At 45.9% G+C, this 23901-nt stretch overlaps 1 protein-coding gene across 2 annotated transcripts; it reads left to right on the top strand.

Annotated features, from left to right (window-relative positions):
- Positions 1-3048: 3048 nt before the first annotated feature.
- Positions 3049-23681, top strand: Eyg (eyegone). 2 transcript variants are annotated; one of them, XM_033331972.2, is made up of 6 exons: positions 3049-5978; positions 11512-11688; positions 18350-18490; positions 21085-21477; positions 21638-21822; positions 22151-22473. In XM_033331972.2, exons 1-6 carry the CDS (start codon positions 5486-5488, stop codon positions 22337-22339), a joined length of 1578 nt encoding a protein of 525 aa, XP_033187863.2. In that variant the 5' UTR covers positions 3049-5485; the 3' UTR covers positions 22340-22473. The 2 variants fall into 2 exon arrangements, with proteins under 2 accessions (XP_033187863.2, XP_033187862.2); XM_033331971.2 differs by having other exon boundaries at positions 3051-5978; positions 22134-23681.
- The last annotated feature ends 220 nt before the right edge of the window (positions 23682-23901 follow it).

Raw genomic sequence — 23901 nt, 5'->3', positions numbered from 1 at the left:
ATCACTTAGTTGCTAACCCAATAGGTCGTTTTCAATTAGACAATTACTTTATTTGCCAATCTTCATGAATCCAAGCCTCGCTAAAGTATCTTAATACATATCCTGTAAAAATATACATTGTATATTCATTTTTGCGTTCGTTTTTTATGATAGAAAAATCTAGCCATTTTGACTGGCAAATCGGAGAAAACGCACTAAGGGATTAAATTCGCTGCTCCTTTGAAACATAGTTGTAGCAACTGTCAATCTTTAGTCCACAATGTAAAGACAACAGTTCAAGTACAATAGACCACGATTCATTTTTTCAATGCAATTGAATATTTGAACGGCCCCGTAAGAAATGTCAACCATAACTTGATCACGATCGATCGAGGGCGTCAAGCAACCTTTCGCTTCGCTTTCACGATCTACGCTTAACCGGGATGCGAGTTCGCACTGTAGGCGAAGCTATCGGTTAAACGTTGAATAAAAAATGAGCTGCCGTAAACTATGAAAAAGCTGAAGTTTGTAGCGACTGATGTATCCATATCTTTGTAATTCGTACCGTGAAACACACTGCGTTTATAGCAATCTTTAAACTCTGATATCACACGGCGAGGAAACTTCCGAACGTTTAAATTTCTTGGCTCGTTTAAATATTAATTGGTTAACTTATTAATTTATTGCCTGAACTATGCGATATGCTACTTATGTTGTCTGGACGTTCATATCTATAAACGTAACTATTATTTAGAAGACGACAGGACCGAGGTAGAAAAGTACAACGTTTTAAGATCGATACTCCAGAACTTGTTCCTGAGGGGTAGCTAGGCATCGATCTGTTGTTATGTACCTTGCTCTGTCGAGAGAACCGCACGCGAGGAGTCTCCGTTGCAAGAAAGAATTTGCATCGGGCTCGTTGCCTTCTTTCTTCCTTTCCGCCAGTTCGATTTGCACGCGTGACTCACGCTCGTGAACATACTTTGAAGGTAAATCTCTTTTGTGGCCTTTATCGTCCTAAAAATACAACCGAATACCAAAATTGTTCGCGATCAGATGCCAATTTACTCTTAAACACCAGTTCGACTCGCGTTTCTTCGTTCGAACGCTTCTTGACTCTCCTGAGCGTTCATTCAGGCCATTTTCGACCGAATAACATGTTTCCGTTGTTGGAGAATTTCTCGAGTTTGAGGAAAATACGCAGGAATCTTCGATGACGTGCATGATTTCCTTTCAATTTTATACGATAAATTGAATACCGATGAACGGGTAGCTCCGCTTTCAGCTAATTCCAGCCAATTAAAAACCAAGCAAAAATTAAATTTCAAACGTGCCATAAATTCGTAGCCAACTAATTCGTAGATACTAAGCTTTCTTTCTCTTTCGACAAATACGATTTAATTTACTGTCAGTATAACGAACTTTTACCAAAATGATCGCGTCGACAGCAGCGAAATCAGCATAATTTTGCAAGAAAAGCTCGTATACGTCACAAGATGATCGATTGTTTTCGTTTCCTTGACGTAGCTACTCGGAAAGAATTTAAGTGGCAGCGGAGTGCGTGCACGCAACCAAATGAAATTGATGATCCGCACTTAGCAGAGACACTGGCCCGAGAAACCTTCGCGTGAGTCCTCGATAGTAACCGAGGAATTACATACCTAGCAAATTGTTTTTTCTTCGGTTTATACGGATCTTCGCGTCCAGCACCACCTTCAGCGTGCAAAACATACTTCCAACGATCTTCGAAATGATCCTCCATTTTTTTTGTTCTCCATGTTATTGAACTATTACGGTGTCTTTCGATTACCGACACCTCACGTAAGAGGAAAAACTAGCTAAACAGTACCTGCGTTTCGCTAAATCGAGCTAGAGTCGAACTAAATGTACGAAGAACAGGAAACGCTCGCATTCGCCACGCAAACGTCCCGCGTTTCCAGCGTATCCGCTCCACCGCTGTGCAGCGGATTTTCCCATGAACGACACCGTTTTGAACGTACGCCTTCCAATTGCTAATTATCTGGCAACGACAGAAAATAAAGAGCATCTGACACGGGTCGACGCACTGTGCGTAAGACTTGCGCTATGATTTTGGAGTGAAAATGGGAAATTATGGCAGATCGATCGAGGAAACAGCGGTATATTGCTAGTGAAAAGAGAACGCACGAGATAGTAAGAAACGTTGATTCGAATGTCTCGCTCCGACGGAAGTTAAATCGTAGCAGGAAATGTTTGAAAACTAACCAAGACTTTTGTGCAAAAGGAGCGTCGAACTGGAGATATCAGGACTAAGTATAACACGCAGACGGAAAGGATTTTTACAAGCGCGCTTTCGATTGCGCCGAATCTGTGAAAGACGATCAAACGAGTGCCGCGTTCCTCCGTAGCCTCCAAGTGGATTTAAAACTTGTTTCGAGGGAACTACACAAACATTCCCGTTTCCCGGCACAAACCCGCGTCAAAATCTGTCTGTAACATCGTACTAATCGTCTGTAGAGGACTAGTATATAGGATGTTTGATCGTCAGCTTTATTAGATGTTATTCCTTATTGTCGAAATCGTCGAATATATTTAAAATAATAAATAAATATACAGACTGTATTCGCCGAGTCGCTTGTACAGTATATAAATCGCAAAGTAAAATTGCTAATTAATACTCAAAAAATACACGCTAGATACTCGTCGATAACTCGGTAGCTCGATAACTCGTGATAACACCTAGATAGCTCGTTGATACTGAACTCTTCTCGGATATGTCTGTTTATTTTTACTGATCGAGGGGAAGTCGGAAAATGCAAATTCGTCTTTGTTCGACGGTTGCGCGTAGCTGCGACATTGTTTTACCCCGGGTTTATTTATTCTTACGTTACATGTGTCCTAACGATCTTGATACTCCGAGACAAAACAACAAATTGATTTGAATTGTCCTCTACTCATGTGCCGCTATACGTCTAGAGAAACATCGCGGGATTAAAAAAAATTCTATGTACGATATCGCCCGTCGTTCGTAGACACGCAAAACAATAGGACCAACGGTGATCCTCCCTAAAAAATACCTATTGTCCTATATCACACCGAAGCCAGGTGTTGGAAAAACATAGTGCATGTAAGAGCACGATGACGATTGCAAGTATCGAGGCAAGGTAATCGTTGGAATCAGCGATTCCGGAGCGTAGTCGGCATCCGACATCGACATCCGATTCGGGAATTAATCGATCCCGTCTGCGAAAAGGACAAAGGGGAGAGCCTGTGGAAGGTGGAAGGCGAAAAGCGGAAGGCGAAAGGGCGCTTTCTCGGCGTGGGCGACGACGAACGCTAGGTCGAACAGATCGGTGGGCGTCCACCGGTTCGCCCAATTGGTCGATCGAGCCGGTAATGGTCGGTGGGCGTCGGGTAAGCTCAGATGCGCGGCATGGAGTGCGCACTTGGCTACCTTTAGCCGACGACGACTTGTTCCATGCATCCTCGCGCTTCTCTCCCGGCTTCCCCCTTCGGCTTACCAGCGCTTCGACTAAGCCGCACACTGTCCACCTCTCCCTGTTTCTCGTCACCTCCTCTCTTCCTCCTCGTCGTTCGACGATCCGGGGTCTGTGTGCGCGCGATCGTAATCGTGCAAGCCCCGTGTGCTGGTGCTGCTGCTGCTGTTGCCTCGTCTTCGCGCTCGCCTCTCCTCGTTGCTCCGTGAACTCGTATTTCTCGTCCTCTTCCTTCCCGTCGACGTCCACCGCGTCGTCGTTCCTTCGTCTTCGTCCTCGTCCTCCTGTTCGTCTTCGTCAGAATTACCGCCGCCGCCGCCGCCGCTGCTACCGCGGCCACCGCCGCTGCGCCGCGGCGCCTTAAATCTTGATCTCACCTCGACTCAACAGTGTGGAGGGTGGGGGTAAGGCTAGTCTGGGCGCGCTTCGAGCCACCGAACGGAAGGCAATCTGCTCGAATCCGGCGGACCGCGAGCAGGTTACCCCGTGTACTCGTGTTACATCGTTCTCCTTTTTTTTTCTACGTTCTCCCACACTGGCTTCTTGGTACGTAGCTTTCCTTCTCGCGCTCGAGTCGAAGGTTACGAAAAAGAGGTGGACCGGTCATCGTGCAAGACGACCGAAATCAAGAGGAATCGCGTGTCCGAAATTACTGTCAAGTGAATGGTCCGAGAGGTGTTCGAGCCTCGATCCATGGCGTTACCAGAGAGAAGCAACCGGAACCGACTACTATATCTCAGACAGACATCGATCGCACCCGGAAGATGCTACCAATGAAGAGAAAAGTCTAACGAATGTATGTACTTACATAGAGGCTCGTTTTAAGGACAGAGGCGGAAGACCGAAGCGATAGAGCGAACGAGGTCGAAATCGAAGGACAAGTAGAAAGACTGTCGTTACCTGAAATCTGGATGTCAGCTGGATGCGAGTAGACGCCGCTGTTCCCGCGAGGCTCTAGAGGGTGGGGGTGAAGCTAGTCGTTGGCGCGCTTCGACAGCCCGAACGGAAGGCAATCTGCTCGAATCCGGCGGAGCGCGAGCAGGTTATCCCGTGGTAGCGCGTAGCTCGTCGGTCGTTATTGGAGAAGGGAGCACGGGTCGGACAGAAGGAGAAACAGAGAAGCGTGGAACCCGAGAGAAAGAAGAGCGAGAATCGGAGCGAAAGACAGCGGTAGAGCGAGAGAGAAAGGGGAGAGAAAGAGCGAGCGAAGAGAGGCGGAGGGTGGGAAGGTAGAGAAGGGCACACGTCTATAGGTAGTCACGAGCTTCGACGAAGCGCCTGCGCTCGCGAGCACTTCTCGCCGTTACCTCCTCGCATCGACTACGCTCGTCCACGTAGACGCGACAGCCGACGTGAAAGCTCGCGTTGCGATGAATCGCGTTCGCCGACGGACCGTCAGACAGGATGTCATTCAGCTTCGTTAATCGAACGCAGGAAACCACGCCGGACCCTGGCGTCGATTGCGCTCGCGCGCTTCTGCGCCAGCGCGATACACACGCCGACCGCCGCATCTTGTGACACCGTGAGTGGCTAAGCGTGCACGAGGACCGACCTCGTTGCCGTCGTTGAACGTCCGGGGCCGTACGTGCCGGAAGACTGTTGTCCTTCGTTCCGCGGTTCGCTTTTCATCCACCTATACGTAGGATCCGTTGTCGGTGTGCTATCTGCTCTGACTCGAGAACGTCGTGATGACACTCGTGCCTCGGTAAGACACTGGAACTGGTGATTCGAAACTCGTCCAAATTCAGCGTAAAATCGCTACGATCTTTACGGACGTCGACCTGCGACATCTCGAGTATATCGGCCAACCTCTTTCCCCGAGAGAAGAAGACACGGGAAGACAGGGGTGCGAGAAGAGAGATCAGGAAACGTCGGGTGCAGGAAACGGCGAGCATCCGTCGGATACGAAGGCAGGAAGAGAAACGACTCTACCATAGGGACGGTGTAGCTACAGAAGTGGAGGCAGAAGGGGAGGAAGAGGAGGAGGAGCTGGTGCCCGGTGTGGAGGGGGTGGAGGTGATCGTCTGGTGATGATGATCGGTGGCGGCGTCGCGACCCCTCCTGGTACTGCCAAGTCGGCGGCTGCGATCGACAGCGAAATGGTGCAGGTCGACGGCATTGGCAGTGGTAGTGTCAGTGGCAGTGCTAGTGGTAGTGGTAGTCCTGCGACAGGCGCGACTACTACACGTATAACCAACAGCAACAACGCTGGCGGCAATAATAACAATAACAACAACAACGGGGACGTTGCAAACAACAATAATAACAACAACAACAATAACAACGAAGGTCACGCGGTGGTGAACTGCGCCAGCGGCCCCGCAGCGGCGACCGACAAATTTTGCTGTCACGACGACGATGCACCCGTCAGCACCGGCGTCACGCGTCCTTGGGAACCACCCTCGCCGACCTTCTCGCAGACGAGGTCGCATCTGTTTCAGGTCCATCCACCGCACCATCATCAGCATCCAGCTGCGCATCACCATCAACAGATGACCGTGCCTCCAGTGTCTTTGATCGACGGTCAGTTTGCCTCCACATCCATCCCCTTTGTTTTTTGCCTTCTCCAATACGGTTCGCTCTTTTTCTTTTTGCATGAAATCCTTCGAACCACGTTACTATATACCGTTGGCAAGCACGTTACACAGTTGACGCACGATATTCACCATTTGAATATCGTTTCGTCAATACTAACAAAGTCGAAGATATTTGCGTGTGACTCGATGTCGTCACAATTGCGAAAACAATGCGCGTTTAATGAAATCGTGCGATTCTAATAGGATCGGGGCTGGCTCGAGATAAAACTCGAACGCGGGAACAAAGTAATTAATTTTGTCAGAGTGATAACGAGCAATTAATCGTGCATCACGTAGCTCGATCGAGCGTCTCTTCGTTAAATTGCGCGACTCGAACACTTGAATACACCGCGTCTCGCGATATAATCGAGACACACCGGGATAATCGATGAAACGTTCGCGTTACGCTTCGGTTCGTCTCGCTCTGAAAATTTCCATGGAACGCAAACAAACCGAGACACCGCTGGGTTCGCGCGGATAGTTTTCAGCCGGACAAAACCGCGATGATTGAATTTAATTGGACAACCGTTTCTCCTTGCGACGTACCGCGTTACAATCGAACAACGCTAGCAGTGTCCATATTTTTTGCTCTCCTCTTCCACTAGCATCTTCTTATGGTATTTTGTAAACTGTATCCTCGCCGCCTTTGACACGAATTCGCAAAAACCGGAGGAACCGATTGCACGTTATCGATTGCTTTTTTCTTCTCTTCTATCGATGATCGTCGTGCTTCGACTCTATTCATTTAAGCCGAAATTTATTATTTAAGTCGAAACGAAGTTTCTTCGCGCAATTGTTCCACAACGGAGAAATATCATTTTCCCATGGACGCGTCGCGCGTGTCCTTTGCTCTTCTACATCGCAAAGGGAAAAAAGGTGGCGATCTAAATCGCGTTAAACGAGCGTAAAAACGTCGTTTCATGGTGCTCCAGGTGTCGAAATCCGGGCTCTATGGTAGGTAGGCCAACGATTCTTAAGGGATGATACGATCTTTCCCCTGTCCACGATCGTATCTTCCTCCGAGGCCGCTCGAGCCCCTCTCGGTATTTTAAACGAGCGTTTAAACGCTCGAAAAATCGCGCACCCAAAATTACCACCAATTTTCGTGATCCAGGTTCCGCTTTACACGATTACTCGTTACACGTCAATCAGATATCTATCGGTTTACATCGACTTTGTCGAAAGGAAACAGAATCGTGGATCTGTACAGAGATATTTTCTCGCGAATAAACATCGCACAGGAAATGTCATACGACGTTTATCGGCGCGACAGCTAAATGATCGAATCGAAAATCGTCGAGAGTTGACACAAATTATCCGAGATAGGCGTATTTTCTATTACCATAGCGCGAAATGCGGAGAACGACGGTCGATCGGAGCGACGAGGTATCAGAAATAGCATTTTCGTGGAATAAGTTAGAGCGCAATGCGTTCTATATGATACACACCGAACGAGGATGTTTACGACGAGTTGTCGCGGACGTACGACGAGCTTATTCTTACCCGGCGAATGTTAATTGACCGATCAAAGGCAAAGAACAGGTCGGAACGTTCGACACCAATCATAACGCGTTCGCGAACGCCTACGGAATCGTTGTCGCGGCGATTCGCCAACCGCGAAATCGTGTTCCCGGTTCGTCGAGGATGCAAAGCACGAAACGAGAAGCAAAGCACGAAACGAGAAGCATCGCAGAAGAATTTAAACGGACCGTCGACCTTTCCACGGAGCCCTAGAATCCGATGATAAGGTGGTGTGCGATCAACGAGCAACGAATGACCATCGAATAGGTGTCCGAGTTGCAGCCAACTACTGGTATATTCAGAAATCCTTTCCGTGGTTTACACTTGCCAGACGGAACGACGGTCAGCTACCAGCCATACTCGTTCAGAACCGGTTTCAATATGTTGCCAACAGTACGTCTTTTAGCGAAGAGCTGCTGTGCTCTCGTTGAACCTTCAATATCCGTCCGTGGTGATCGGTACGCTCTCGACTTCTGTGCCCTGACCGATACCGTGGCCGCTCCGGATATTCGCCGGGACTATCCGCTACATTTAACTGCCACACCCAGCAGGTATTTCGAGACGTTAGCAGGTATATCTCGCGTCGCGGGGCCCCGGTAGTTGGCAGGTATCTTCATCTGTTCGGGTGTCGGCCACTTTGTTTCCACCGATCGTGGGTTAAGTGTCTCCTCGCCGGTCACTCTCGCTCCTATCTGTCCTTTATTGTAGCGTAACGAACGATGTCCGTGGTCGTTGTCGGTTCGTGGTCGTCGAGCGTCGGACGCTAATTAGAATCTTCTAGCAGCTAAGCTAGAAGGCCGATGCGTCAGTCCCTGTTAACAGGGGGGACGCGTGGATATACGAGCGCGTAAATATTGCGCGACACCGCCGCGAAACGTTTAGACTAATTAAACGAGGACAATATTTAATCGAAGTATGCGCAGCTAATTGGATTTCGTGTCCGTTCGTCGTCCGGGAACAGGCAGCGCACGATTTATTTTCCGTTACTCGTGGATAACCTAAGTATCTCGTTCCTATCCGGCTGAATTTATAGCCACACCCTGCGAGTTTCGAGACAGGTACCGGTCAGGTTCGTCCGTTGCCCGCTTTCTGCTTTCGTGGATTTTCGTGAACGCCGAGCTGCGCCGCGCCAGCTCGTTGCCTTCGTGTCGTCGAAACGAAATCGTTTCACGCGTGATTCGTTCCGAAGATCGATCCAACTACTTCGAAGGGAGATATCGACGCGTCGCGTCGATTACGCGTGAACCAAGATATCCGCTGCGTTTATCGTCGCAATGATCTGCACGAGACGGTCGAGTCGGTCGATTCGTTCAAGGATCGGACGATTTTCATTCATCGATCTCGTTTCCTCCTCCAGGCACTTACCAGAAGGAATCGCGCTCCTTGATTTTTATAACGATTATCTATTGCCTCGCGCGAACGATCGGTCTTTTCCACGGGGCAATTTCGTATATACGAAAGAATATAGAGGACTCGATGGCAGAACTCGTTCAGAACCGGTTCTAGCCTCGCGTCGATGCAACGACACGACGCATTTCTTTCTGTGCATCGGCTACTTTCGTTTTCACGGCATCTTCGATAGCTTTGACACGAAACGAGCGCAGAATGCGCGTCCGTGCGATTTCCAGAACGGGCAGAACGCGTAGGTTTCGCACCGCTCGCGCTTGCCAAACGATCCCAACGGATGCATCTCATCGTCCGCAAACTGCCTCGTCCTCGCGTCTCCTTCTCTGTTGCCAGGACCAAATTACTCGCGACACGTGTACATTCCCTGACCGCGTACATATCTTCCGAAACGAACTCGTCTCGTTATTCCCCGATTCGACTTCCGACCGGCTTTCTTATGTTCAATTCAACGCCATCGAAACATCTCCGAATACTTTAAACTTGGTACGCTCGATCGACTTCGAGTTGCTCAATAATATATTCCGCGTGTATTTTTATATCTCGGATATATAAACCGGATGAATAACCTTTCTGGAATCACCCATGTATCATCGCCGAGCGCGAAGAAGTTACAATTTAATTCGTTAATCGACCGACATGACGATAAATACAAAGAAACCGGTGTTATAACGGCGCTAGTTGCTTTGTTGAATATCGGAGCGACGCAAGATGTCGAGCCGCGAAACGAGCGTAAAACGGGATAAGAAACCACGAGAATTCGCGTAAAATTCATCTGGATCGTCGATTGGCAATTCGGTCGACGCTTAAAAGACTAATTAATTAAACGGGTGCTGTGTAAACGCATACGCGCGTTCCGTCCGCTCGTAACCAGTCGAAACAAGGCGTTACAAATGAGCTGAGGAACCGGGTCGTTTTCTATCTACCTGCGGAATTTAATTTCTCGTTTGACGATCGTCTTCGCGTCCGGCTTGTCTTCGCGCGCGCACCATCATGAGCCCTTCTCGCATCTTCCTGAGCCCCGGTAGGCGCGGAAAACGGTTCTTTAATATCGTCGTTCGATCGTAAATTATCGTGGTCACCGGATCGTACGAAACGTCGTTAAGATTATCCGCCAGTAAAATCACGGTGCCTGTCCGCGCGAACTCGGCGCTAATTACAATTATTCTTCTGGCCGTGATTCCTCTTCGGAATTAATTCGAAGGGGAAAAGGATATGTACGCAGAGACGAGCACAGACGGCTGCACAAACTCGTACGAGCCGCTCGCGTGATTATTTCTCGCAATTACCGATTCACGAAGCCGTTATGAAAAGCCAGCCGGCCATCGTCGCAAAAAACCAATCGTTTCGTAAACGCGAGCTGTCGGCCGACACCCTTTCCGATCGCCTTCTCTCCTCTTCGCTCTTCTCTCCTCGTTTCCTCCTCTCAACCGCCCCCTGTTCTTCCTTCTTTCATCTTTCTGTGTCTCCTCCCTCTCTCTCTCCCTCTCTCTTTTTCTCTCTTTCCTACCCTATCCTATAAGTACTCAACCTCATCCCCTCGTCGTCAACCCTACCCCTCCCTCTCTCTTCTTCGGAAAGATACGATCAGTGTTGGAAGTTTAAAGTAAGGTTCGCCCGGCGAAAAATGGATCGCTCTCAATACCGTGGCCGGTTCGATCGTAAATCGTCGCCTGTTTCTCCGGTGAGCGCGCGAGAGTGGCACGAAACGGAACGTCGCGTCGCGTCGCCGAGATTAGCCGCCTATAAAATCACCGAGGAAGTCGCGAACCACCGGTCCGGCCGTGTCCTTCGTGGAATTACGAGGGTATTCGCACCTTCGGTGATTAATCGACGTGATTTCAAACGGCAGATGCTTCTCACTCGGCCATCTCTTTCTTTCCCTTGTCCGTGGTGCCGGCGAGAGGGCCCCCGAGAGACGAGAAGAAGATCGCAGCGATGAGATCGCGTTCCGCGTCGAGTAATTTAAATTAATTCGCTCGATTACGCTGGCACGTCCTCGCGATCGCCGTTCCACGCGCTCGTTACACCTTTACTGTTAATGAAATCGTATTTATCATCGGTTTTTGCCGATCCTTCGCGAGTAAAGTAGCAGATCGACCATAAACATTCGAGCGATGCATGGAATCGATCTACTATTTTTCGATCTGTTCTCGATAGCGAGAAACTCGTTGAATGTTCGTCCATGAATTATAGAACGAAGCACGTCGAACGTTCACCGAAAGCGCGTACTCACAAGCGTACGGTTTGTGAATAGATATACTGCTTGCAAATAGTTGTCGCAAGATAGTTGCAAAAGTTTTATATCCGCTCTGCACGATATCTACTATTGTGTCTCACGAACGGGTTTACGTGCAGTACGACAACCAGACGACGAAATGTTCGTGAACATAGTATGAAATACGGTTTCTCAAGTAGCTGACGATTTTTTGTCTTCGCTATTGGTCTCTGTATCGTATTCGCGTTATTGTCGCGAGTCAATCTTGTTAAGCGGCGAAGACGAAGGCGTGTTATACCAGCGAGATTGGTAATCGGTTACGTTGCTACGTTTCCAGGCGTGAGCCTACAAAACTGTACCGCGGGACCATTCGCCAGCGGCAACGGTGGTGGAACCAGCCGTCAACGATTGCTCGAACTATCGCACGGATTAGGAGCTTTGAGGCACTACAACGATCTTGCCAATCATGTGCTGTCGCTGAATCAACAAGGGGCGGTCGTCACCAAACTTCTGGGTAAGTTTTCCATTTTGGTACCTAAACTACATACGTATTAATAAACTAGTCAAATTTCGTATAAATTATCTCATGCGTGAGAAAGACACGAGAGTCTGTCGTCGACACTTCGCGTAGCTTGCAGGTTAGGATTCCTATCGACCGAGAGCGTCTGTTTATAAGTTCAGTATAATTTAATAATTCGCCATTTGACGCACGAGGAAAGCTAAATGTATAAGAAATAGCTAAAAAAAGAAAAGAAGAAGCGACTATACATAAGCGTATCCCTTCAACGAGAAATTACCTTTATGCAAGGTATCTACAACTTGTTCTTTTCCGTTCTGAGAAGCCTTCTGGTCAGACGATGGAGCATAATAGAACAGTTTGCTTTCGCGTAACAGAATTCCATAGATCGCGAACTGATCCAAACAACGGCATTCCTCTCAGCCAAGTATCATCGCGAGATAAATGCCGGCGAGCGGTAACGTGCACGCGTTTACCGATCCGTGACGCGGCTCCTCGCGATGAAATCCAAGAAAATGCCGAGTCAGGAGGCGACACGCGCTGAAAATCCCTGTTCGGCATAGTGTTCGCTCAGTCGAGCGAAACTGCACCAGTAACTCGCTCAAAATTACCTAGCCGCGCGTGCTCTCCGCTCAAGGCGACAGAAAAATCAGCGGAGATCGCGAGCGGCGAAGCAGCCATCGAGATCCGCGGAACGACCGGTGAAACTCGCGGCAATCTTCCGCTATTATTCCCATAGACGTGGCACCATTATTCCCTGGTAATTGCATCCGCGACTGTTCGTTAGCCTATCCGACGAATCTTGAGATACCGATGTAATCGTGGCTAATGCCCTGTAACACGGAAGAGATCGAATCGCTGGAAATTTCTCTAATCTCTGCAAATGTTTGTAAACGTCCATCGATGAAAAAGATTAACACGTTCCGCGAAGTTGGGGATAATTGCCGCTTCCGGCGTCCGAGAAATTGGTAGCACGAGTTTGAAAGTACTTTGATCAACGCGAGCATACGAATGGTATAGTAGGTAGAAGCGATATACCTTGTAAGGTCGTAAAATAAAACATTAACTAAAGTCACCAATTGATTTAGCTATAGCTATTCGCATTCCATGCGCATGCTGGTACCTGCGTTGCTTTTTTGAAAACATTTTCTGTCATCGTTAACAGCTCAACGATAACTTATACGTTGAACATAAGTTAGACACTAGTTATAGGTAGATTGCGGATACTTGTACAAATTCGTGTTTTTATAAACGCAGCTGAAACGTGGAAGCTAAACAGGATATCTCGCTTATGTACAAATTATTCTAACGAATATTAGATATTCTCTATATTTTCGTATTGTATATATATTCTCTGCATTTTTACATCTCCAAATTTCCCAAAATGTAACTTTTCATTGTAACTATTCTCGGGAACGAACGAAGAACCGATTTCAAATTGCGTATATTATATGATCCTGAACAAGGTCCTTATGATCCCCGATCCTAGGTCCTTATGGTCACCGATACAAATTAATTATTCGTTTATTATAAATACGTTTATTATAAGTTCATTTATACGTTTCAAATTAATAGTAATTAATCATCGAAAGTCGTACACTTCAAACATTGACCAGTTTGACAATCTCGCTTTATCGCTTCCATACACCGTAAGTGGTTTGATTTTATCAGATCATTCGTTAGAAAGATACTGGAGATAAACGAGTCCGAAGCTTAGACACGCTGAAGTAAAGAGATCTCTTAAGCGTTTGCCAGATTCAAAATATTAATTCGCCAGCGTCGTTAATCACGACAAGCTGACGACAGTCCCGCGAGCTACTCGTTCACGGCTAGTTTTTTACGAGGATGTTCCGTACTGTTTGCGCAGCAAATTCGAGCAGATTGACGTTGATGACCGCTCGTTCGCGTCCGAGGCGATAAAACGGCGTAAACTAAATTGATCGGCATCCCGAGCATTTTCCAACCACTGTCGGGGAAATAAGAAGGAGCATCGCGTATCAGTATGGGCAAATAAGGCATAACGAGCGTTACGAAGAAGCGGCGGTCTTTCGAGCTCGTTAGCCGGCCAAGATTAACTCGTAACAGCTGTTTCTTTTTCCCGTAAAACATTCGCATGACCAGTGCTCGACCGTTCTCGAATAATTTGTCAATAATTGCTCTGATCTTTACCCGTGCCGATCTTCCACGTCCCCGATTCGAGGAATCTACTCGAGGAATTTAGGAGATATCGAACGACGTTCTTTTTACTGTACCAAGAATTTATGCATTGTTTGATAAGCTCTGTTAATTTTTGTGGATCTTGGACAATTTTAATGTCTCTTTAAGTATGGAAATGCTTTTAACAAATATCTGTTAATTTTGTGACAGATTTAAGACGAAAAAGTTAAGATATATTTGCACATTTGACATATTTCTTATATCAGATGAATGACAAGAATACAGTAGAAATAGCAGACGAAGCTTTTTATTGCTTATGGAGAAAGCATTTTCACGAAAGAACTGTCCAAAGATGGCTTCTTAGATTTAAAGCCTGGGATTTCAAGACTGGGATTGAAGACTAATAAAGTTCGAGCATACACTCGGTGAGTGATGGTTGTCAATTAAAAGCATTAGTCATTGATTAAGAATAGATGAACGAAAGTCATTGAACGATACGATACACGCATATTGTGTTGAAGTGCTGCGAGTTACGTGAAAACACCATCAACTTATCAAACGATCTAATACAAATAACCATTAGAAAACTTTGATTCGTTAACTCAATCGGGTACATCGAACTTTGAAAAGAAGAACTCGTTATATCATTGACGAAATTGAATCATCGAACAACCGATGGATAAACGATAGGTATTCTAACGATCGAAGGGAGGTCGAATCCGATAAACAGGTGTGAATCGATGGTCGAAAATCGTGATTCAAAGTCGAGCAACAGTGGCGACGACCATCGACTTCTACGTTCGGAGAAAAGGAAGAGGAACGCTGAACATTGCCGAGGGGAGCAATAAAAAAATGGAGGTGAGCCACCGAGCATCGGTGGAACGCTGGTTTCTCTCTTTCTCGACTGACTGCTACCTTGGTCCTCGTTAACTTTACGAGCGGCTCGTAAAAATACCGTTCGGCCTGCTCTCTCGGCTCGCCGGTAATGTCTTCATCTCCACTGGATACGGACTCCTTAGGCCTCTCGAGGTGAATATAATGTACCATAATCGACCCGCAATTACTTAACAGCGGCAAACAATTAATCCCCTGGCTGCGCCGTAGTCGTCTGGCTGCGCAAGAACCGCCGATTCCTCTTCCAGTTTCGCAATCTTTTTCTTCGATCGAGAGCAACCGCGGTGTATTCTGCGTGCGGACACGAAACGCGTGTTGCGAACGTTCGAGACCATCGACTGGGCGTTCCAACGATGTTCACCGTTGTACCTGGTGAACGTTACGGTTTCGTTAACTCCCGTCTGACAACCGCGGACGCGAGTTCATCCATCTTGCGAACCTCGCATCCACGGCTTCGTATGGAATCAAGAATCAACGATTTCGCCGAGATACATATCCACCATCCGAGAACATGTATTCGTATTATAGAGCTTATCACGTGCGTTGATATCTTTGTGCAGCAGCGTTTCGAGAGCACGATAAATTTCTCGAGAGCAACGAGAAAAACGTTCTTAGCTAGACGGCCGATATCGTCTAATTTCTCCGATACATCCCGGACGATTAATTCAGCCGCAACATCCTATCGGTCTTCTTATCCACGCGTACCAAGATCGATCGTCGCCGATGGAGAAATGGTCCCGGAATGCGCGAAAGGAACGTCGAGGAGATGGCTGAAACGCTCCATAGCGATCGGCTGCATAGACGTTCGTTGGGATAACGACCGCGTGCCTCGCAAGAGAAACCTATCCCTGCATTCTGTTCCGCGATTACGCCTATTTTCCATTCGTAAATCCATAATGGCCGGCTCGATCTCATCGTGGATGGATGCTGGTAGCCATCGCAAAGCTCGAGACGAATAAGCATACGGATGGTGATCCGCTTGCGTCCGCTGTCCGTTGATTCGATCCATGAAGGAACGAGTAACCACTAGGTACGATGGAACCGCGGCTTCGTGCGGTTTCTTTCATTAACCGAACCCCGCTCTCGAAAATTTCATATACACGCGCGAGCGCGCGGACCAGCGGCCGTGCACACGGAACAAAATGAAACGGAAAGAGAGGAGGAAAAGCGAGTAACCAGATGGAAGAGAGAGACATTGGATCGGGGCAAAGAATTTGCTCGAGGCATGGATGCCTATTAGGTGGGTACATCGTTTATACCAGGCACGCAGTTCATCCGTGGGAGCGCACGCGATATCCTACAGACTTTAGCCGTCATTATTGTTATTAATAATAAGACGTAACTACCGATAATTGCTCAACTCTGACTGCGCCTCCGTTTTCCATTATCCTTGCCAACATCGTGCGTTTCGACAAGTCCGGCAGCGGTACGAGACGCGAGACAAGCCTTCCGATACGTCTAACATCGCGTATTCTGCGTGTAAGCAGCCTGTTCTCCGGCTCGTGTACTTTTTTCAACAATTATTTCTGCGATAAGAAGCGGTTTCGAAGCGGTTTTTCCTGTAATAGCGCGCGAGTACACGTAAGACGCGAGTTCCTTGTACATGCGAATCTTCTAGTTTTATCAAGAAGTAGAAGTTTTAGGACCGAGCGCTAAATAAAGAGTGGAGGAGTTGAAACGATAAGTCATGTCAGAAGCGAAGAGTTTCGATAGAAAGAAAAACACGGTTCTGTTAATTTTGACGGTTACGTCGTTTATTATTCGACTGTTACGAATTTTTAGCGTTTACTACCTTTACGGTTCTAGAAATTTCTTCCTTTGTACACTATACTTTCTTCTTTTTTAATCACAATCTACCGAACTCTGACGATCATAATACTGTTACGTTCTGCAATAACTTTAAAAGCTTTTTTCCATTTCTTTTAGAACTCTCGTCGTTTATCATTCCAGCTTCTCAACTTCGAATACCCATAGAACCTCCATCGTTTGTACAACAAACATTCGTCCATCTATATTCTTCGAAACAGCTGCATAATAAAAACTTCAATTACGCTGTTCAACTTTATAGCTACAAGCGTATCTCCATTGATAGACAATTTTTCCAGTGCATCAGGTCGTTCAATAGAGTTCGCGGATTTTATCGACGGTCGAGTTTAACGAGCATCGTACGACACTCCATCTTTGTAGTTATGTATTCGCGTAACACCTGTCTGCCTTCGGCGTACAACTTGTCAGCTGTACCGTAGCCATTGTCGCTAATGATAACGCGAAACGTTCTATAATTACTCGAGTGTGACTGCGCTTTCTCTGCCAGCATTATAGAGCTGGGTTCGTCCACTTCGGACGTCCAACTTTTCCTGAGGAGTTGTGATACGCTAGGAAAATGAACCAGTTAAATCGATGATAATCACTACGAATCTGTCAACGAGACAATCATGCGAACTCTGCTTACGATTCTCGATGATACACGATCTTATAATTACAATCGATAATTCGACAAAAACTGAGAGACTGGAAAGAGCAAGGTCCCTAAATTGTGAAATACATTTAGCGGAACGTTCAACATGATAAACAAATTATTGTTTCGGCGAAAATATTTAACACGCAATATCGCGTTAAACTGCGAAAATCCTTCAACTGGAATAAAACAGCGAAGAGAAGTTGAAATTTACTAATCGCAATTTACTAGCAATTTTAATCTCTATGTTGTGATGATTGTAAAACCTCGAATAAAATTTCCTCTCGCTTGTAATTTTTCTTACCATATCTCGCTCGTACAGCTTTCATCCTCTCCCATAAAAAAATTGTACTTATTTGCTACAAAACTTGCCACTTCAGCTGCTCAATTTGAAGCATCAAACACATCGGAAAACGAATGCGATCGCAACGATTCGAACTTTCAGTTTTCATTAATTATGCCTAATACGAGCGAGTTGGAAGCATTGCTCTTTCATGACGATCGATCAGAGCGGAGAAGAGAGCGGAAAGAAACGCAGAGGAGCGGCATGGCAGCAGGTTGAACACGTCTCGGCTCATATTAGATATCTCTGATTATATATTATCGCAGGCTATCGCATACCAGTATCGTTTCACGCGCTAAGCTCCTAATGACTACCTCGTGTGGATCCGCCCAGACGATACGATTGGTATCCGATGTCGAGAGCCCGTGCGAGCCAGGACTTATACACGGGATGCGCTCCAACCTTCTAAGCCTCCATCTTGTCAACTGCTACAACGTATTCCATCCAATGCATCGAACAAACTACGAGCAATAATTCTTTTCCTTTCTCCATATATGTACTTTTGTAACCAATCTACTCGTAGCGTACTACGTATGTTTAAATAGAAATTCATACAATGTAGAAGCTCGTGTGCTTGGGGAACACTTATAAAGGTCGGCTGACAGTTTGCACTCGAGCGTTATTACGTGGAGAATGTCCGGTGTTTGCGTGATTTTCCGAAATTATGCGGGCTCAATGCTGGACACTCGCCGATACGACCGGCACGGGCATATAAACCGGCATCGCCGTTTACGACCAATTTTATCGCGAAGCACGAGTATTAGCGAAGACAACGCGTCCTTGAAGTTCGTTCTAACGTGTTCCAGGTACGTTGCGCCCGCCGGGTTTAATCGGTGGCAGCAAGCCAAAAGTTGCGACGCCAGCCGTCGTCGCTAAAATCGAACAATACAAGAGGGAAAATCCGACGATCTTCGCATGGGAAATTCGAGAGAGGCTCATCTCCGAAGGTAAGCGCATTTTGTCGATGCTACTTCACGTGGATAACAATACGATGAATGAAAGAATAGCATCTGTTAAAGTACGTTTAGCCTAACCGAGCTAATGCTAATGCTCGTTCACTTTGGTAAAATTAAAGTGTAAAAAACGCATAGGAATGCTTCAAAAATGCTTGTTTGAGTTATTGAAAACGAATTTATGGACAGATTGCTCGGTAAACGGATATAATAAAGTAAACGAGTATAACCGAATGCTGTTGCTGTCGCTCTACATTCTTGCTAATGGACCAGTTTGATTCATGTTTGTTACACAGAAATCAAACTAATCGACTCTGTATGAAGAATTCTTAATTTTAGTACCAGAATATATGATTATGACGGTAATCATTTGCATTCCAAGAAACTAAGCACTGATCGTATACATATAGCCATCGTATTCCGCAATGAAATCGACGAACTTCACCAACGCATTCAGCATGTTATTCCAGATAAAATATGTCATATACACCGTTCATTAATTCTTTATTTTAGAAATATGAGAGGTATATTGATATAAACGACAAATAGTCAAACGCCTTCCAGCTATTTGATTTTTGCTTAATTATAGATTTGGAATTTTCTGACATTTTATTTATTGATTTAGTCTAATGATATCTACATGCTTAAAATAATCATGCCGTGTCTCTATACATACAACTAAGTGAACTTCTGTTGATCAAAATATTGAACAGACCATTTCTAATGCGAACGTACCAGGTTCGCGTGTATATATATGTATATATTATCTCGTATCCAGCCTTCCATTTCACTACTTTTGATTTCATACAATTTTATAAAAAGATCTAACGGAGATAGGTTAGATAGTTGTAGAGAGCAAATTAATTAATTAAGTAATTAACTAGATACATCAGTAGATTGTAGAAATTTATGCATCTATATGAAATTTAAACACGCAAAATATCTAAAGTACATAAAGTGTTCGTTAGAACATTTAGGATTAGACGAAGCAAATTTTTATCTGAATTTCGTTTCTTATAGTAGTGTTCATAAAAATATACATTTCCGAAGACATCAGTTCGATAGTTCCACTAATATCTCGACAACAGAGCTAAATTCACTCGTACAGCACTATTCGATTTACTCCTTACACCATTACGTGACGTGTAACATATTTTATTGTCAAAGTGATCTGTCGAACATCGACGATAAATAAAGATTTTCGATTTCGTCGGAAAATACCTTGTAGTGAAATTAAGAATTTTTCAAAAAACAGAGTTGATCGGTTTAACTTCCGAGTTGCTAATATACAATACGATAAAGTGAACGACGAATTCTGTTCATATGTAATTGCCAACAACTAGATATGTAGTTAGTTAACTTCTTATTTAACAATGCGTGAGCCGCACGTTTCGTGCACAGTTGCAAATCGCTCGCAATAATAGTAGTACGTGTGTCGTAGTACGAGCGCACGTGCAATTGCGACTAGAATCAAGAAACTTTTCCACGTCCTTCTTCATCGGCATACTTTATTCTTTTGAAAACGAGCTTCGACGTAGTCTCACCTTGTATTCTCTTCATCGCGCACGAATGTCTCATTCCTTCTTCGACTATCAATTAACTGAATTTGCGTCTCTCGTTCTTAATGCGTTGGGAACTTTCTCCTTTGAGGCGTATCGTGCGTCATCCACGAGCAATTTACATGAAAATCAAGAGCATTTCGAAACGCAGAAAGAACCGGATGCAAGGTGTTCATTATTGATTTCAAAAGAACGGAATCTTGGGAGGAAGGTGTCGAGGATGGAAACTATAATTCACATTACCTGCTACGAAATCTATTTGTAAACCTACAATTGAAGTTCATCGTAGAAGAAATTCGAACACGCCTCTAGCATGTTACGATTCTAGCCTAACATCAAAGTTAAAACTGTTTATTGTACTTTACAATAATCGTATAATATAAAACTAGTAGGTCATAAATCGATTGTTTGTTTTATAGTCTCGAGTACGTGAGACGATCTATTATTATTAGCGTGGACACCTATTATTATTGTCAAAAAGGTCACTCGCTTATCAATAACGCACGACACACGTGTTTCATTACGCGTCAATGCCGTATATGTTATGTATATTATAGGAAGGTGTACTTTACGCTTTCGAACAAGCGCAATCAACGACGATCTAGGAAAATTCTCACAAGATACGAGACAAATTCGACAAGAGAGCGCAATTTAACTTACTTTACCTTCAGAACAATTTCAAACTACCATCAACTACCATCGTTTTCCATCTACTAAATCTTTCCACTATCTTCCAAAGAATCGCAAACAAGGAGCGAGACGAATCCTATAAGAATACATGATACAACTTTTATTTTATCTTTCAAACCAGCTCAGATCGTCATCGTCCGTCATCTACCAAAATTCTTCAAAATCTCACAAAGAATTGCGAACAGGAAACGAAAGAAATCCGAATAAGACTAGACGATTTATCTTACTTTTTCTTCTGGACAACGTTAAACAACCACCAAAGTTCTCTACTCTCTCGTAAAGAATCACAAGAATCGCAAAGTAGATAGTTCCAGAAGAAGCATGCTCGTTTCTTTCCAGGCGTTTGCAGCAACGCGACAGCTCCATCCGTCAGTAGTATCAACCGAATTCTACGAAATCGCGCGGCAGAACGAGCTGCCGCGGAATTCGCGAGAGCGGCAGGCTATGGTTTATACGCCGCGGGTCCACATCCGTATTTCAACAGCGCCCATCAGCACCCAACGACCAGCCACCATTTACCCGCTGGCTGGCCAGCGCCGGGGGCAGCGGGTCATCCTTGGATGCTGCCGCCATTAGCTACTGGAATCACGGGCGCAGCTTCCGCTCTGCTTCTTCCGCCGTCCTTGAGCCCAGGAGCGGCGGCAGCGGCAGCCGCAGCCGCCTCCGCGTCGGCTGCTGGAACGGCGGATCACTCTCTTCACGCGGACGCCATCGCACGAGGCTACTTGCAAGGTGATGATTGTTTAATCTTCCATTAACCGTGTGAAGAACGATTGGGATGAAAATCAGAAAGAGAGAAAGGAAATAGAATCGTGAAACGTGTTGTCGAGTGGAGGAAGATAACGCGAGACAGGGGATGGTAGTAGAGGAAGATGGTCGTTTTTCTGTGCAGACGGTGACGGAGATGAAGGAAGCCTGGATGGGTCGGAGCAACCGAAATTCCGACGAAATCGTACCACCTTCAGCCCGGAACAGCTCGAGGAGCTCGAGAAAGAATTCGAGCGATCTCACTATCCTTGCGTGTCTACGCGCGAACGGCTAGCCTCTAAGACCTCTCTCTCGGAAGCTCGTGTACAGGTGAGGATCAATTCCATCTCAAAGATATCTTTGTCGGGGGGCTAGTGCGTTCGTCTCGCAGGGCTTGTTCTTGATCGTAGTTTTCTTGCCTCTCTCGTCTTTCGTTTCGATCGTAGTCCTTATTTCTCTTTCTACTCTTCGTCGAGAGCTTTCAGATCCATAGAGAAGCGAAGTAACGCGATACACAGAGAATTGCGTCGGTGTCGCCCGTGGAATAGGCCCTGCGACTGTCGCGTGCATAGCCTCCTGGTTTCTTCGAAGCTTAGAAATTTGATCACAAGCCATCTAACGACCTAACTCGTGACTCTTAGGTTTGGTTTTCCAACAGACGGGCAAAGTGGCGTCGTCATCAGCGAATGAACCTCTTAAAACGTTCGCCACCACCACCACCACCACCGCCTCCGCCGCCACCGCCGCTGCCGCAGCAGCAGCCGCCGCCGCAACCGCATTCCGCATCCGGTATGGAAGTAAGCCGTGCGTCAAGCTGCTCAATCGCCGGAATGGGAGGAGAAAGTAGCGCGTTCCGGGCCGTCGTGACCAACTCCTCGTCATCCAGAGAGGCCGCGGAACGGAACGAGAGAATCGACAGGGTCGATTCCATCACCAAACAGCCGGAAAGAAAGCCGAGCGCCTTTAGGATGATCAGTCAACTCGTCGGTGACGATTCGCCGAGTATAATCAAGTCCTCGAGTCCGACCTACGAACAGCAGAGGCACGAGACTAACGTTAGATCGGTGATTGAATCCGATTCTGCGAACAACAAGGAATTTGAGCGGATCGAGGTTGAAGAGGAAGACGAGGAGATCGACGTGCAAGATTCGGACCAAGACGTTGCTTCTTCGCCGACCGTTGCATGGCGGGATCATTGGACGGAACAGCAACCCTTGGAATTGACGAAACACGATCGTTGAAATCGTTCCAACTCGAAACTAGGTGGAACGATCGAAGAAATTGTGCTCGTATTAGAAACGTTTAAAGTAACAATGAGTTTCGCGTGAAATCTTTTGCCACCGAATATCGTGATTTAGCACATGCCTAGTGTCCACGATCGATTGTGAATCAGTGATATATGAAAAAAACGTTGCTGCGAGAGAGAACGTTCAAGTGTATCGATCTAATATGTGCGTGAACAAGAAATCTCGAGATCCGTTTATATCGATCGATCGTGATCGTAGTAGAATTCGCGTCGAATTCGAACAGTGACTGTAACTATTGCTTAATCTCATAGAATTTCATTACACAAGAACAGAAGACTGACGAGATCGTTTCGTTAAACTTCAATTCGTGTGTCTCGCTTCGACATGTCCTCGACTCTTCATCGTTCATGTCGAGTGATACGTCCCTAGTACCTATCCAACTACTTACTACGATTACGATCCATTTATTACAATTAAGATTACGATAATAAGCTACGAGGATGGTTGTGTAACGTTAAATTCCAATTACCGGCAGTGCCGTCGTGGCGTTATTGTCAGCTAGAAGTACCGAGGATTTAGATAGGTAATTAATTGCTTACCCGATATGTATCGGGCTGTCGGCCGGCTGCGCTATAATTGCAGCGCTGCGCTATAATTTACACCGCGGTGCAGTGGACGCTTCCCCTATCCAGATACGAGGACAGGAAAGATCCAGATACGAGGACAGGAAAGATGCAGATACGAGAACAGGAAAGATCCAGATACGAAGTCAGGAAAGATCCAAACGCCGAGGAAACAAACGCCGAAACTTATCCGGAACTAGTCCTAGCGAAATCATTATAACGCAGATAATGCATTACCTAGGCACTATGTAGAAAAAATAGATGAATCGATGGTAACCCTGTAACGAACTCTGTTAAAAACGACTTTTATTTAAATGAATTCGTTTGTAAATATCTACACAAGTCTTTGACTACGAAACAATTCGAAACATCGCAACCTTGTCCACGTTTTCAAATCCACCTTTATTCCTATTCTGGTCACACCTTCTTAGAATCCATTGGGTGATAAAAAATCAATTTTGGGTGATTTTGGTGAATATTAGCAGCCCCTTAGAGGGAAGCAAGTATGAGACACGTATAAGGGACAGAAAGGAGAGAAA

The sequence above is a fragment of the Bombus vancouverensis genome, chromosome 6, assembly GCF_051014615.1.
Source record: "Bombus vancouverensis nearcticus chromosome 6, iyBomVanc1_principal, whole genome shotgun sequence".
Lineage (NCBI taxonomy): Eukaryota > Metazoa > Arthropoda > Insecta > Hymenoptera > Apidae > Bombus > Bombus vancouverensis.
The sequence above is the reverse complement of the archived record's forward strand: the minus strand, read 5'-3'. Positions and strand labels throughout refer to the sequence as shown.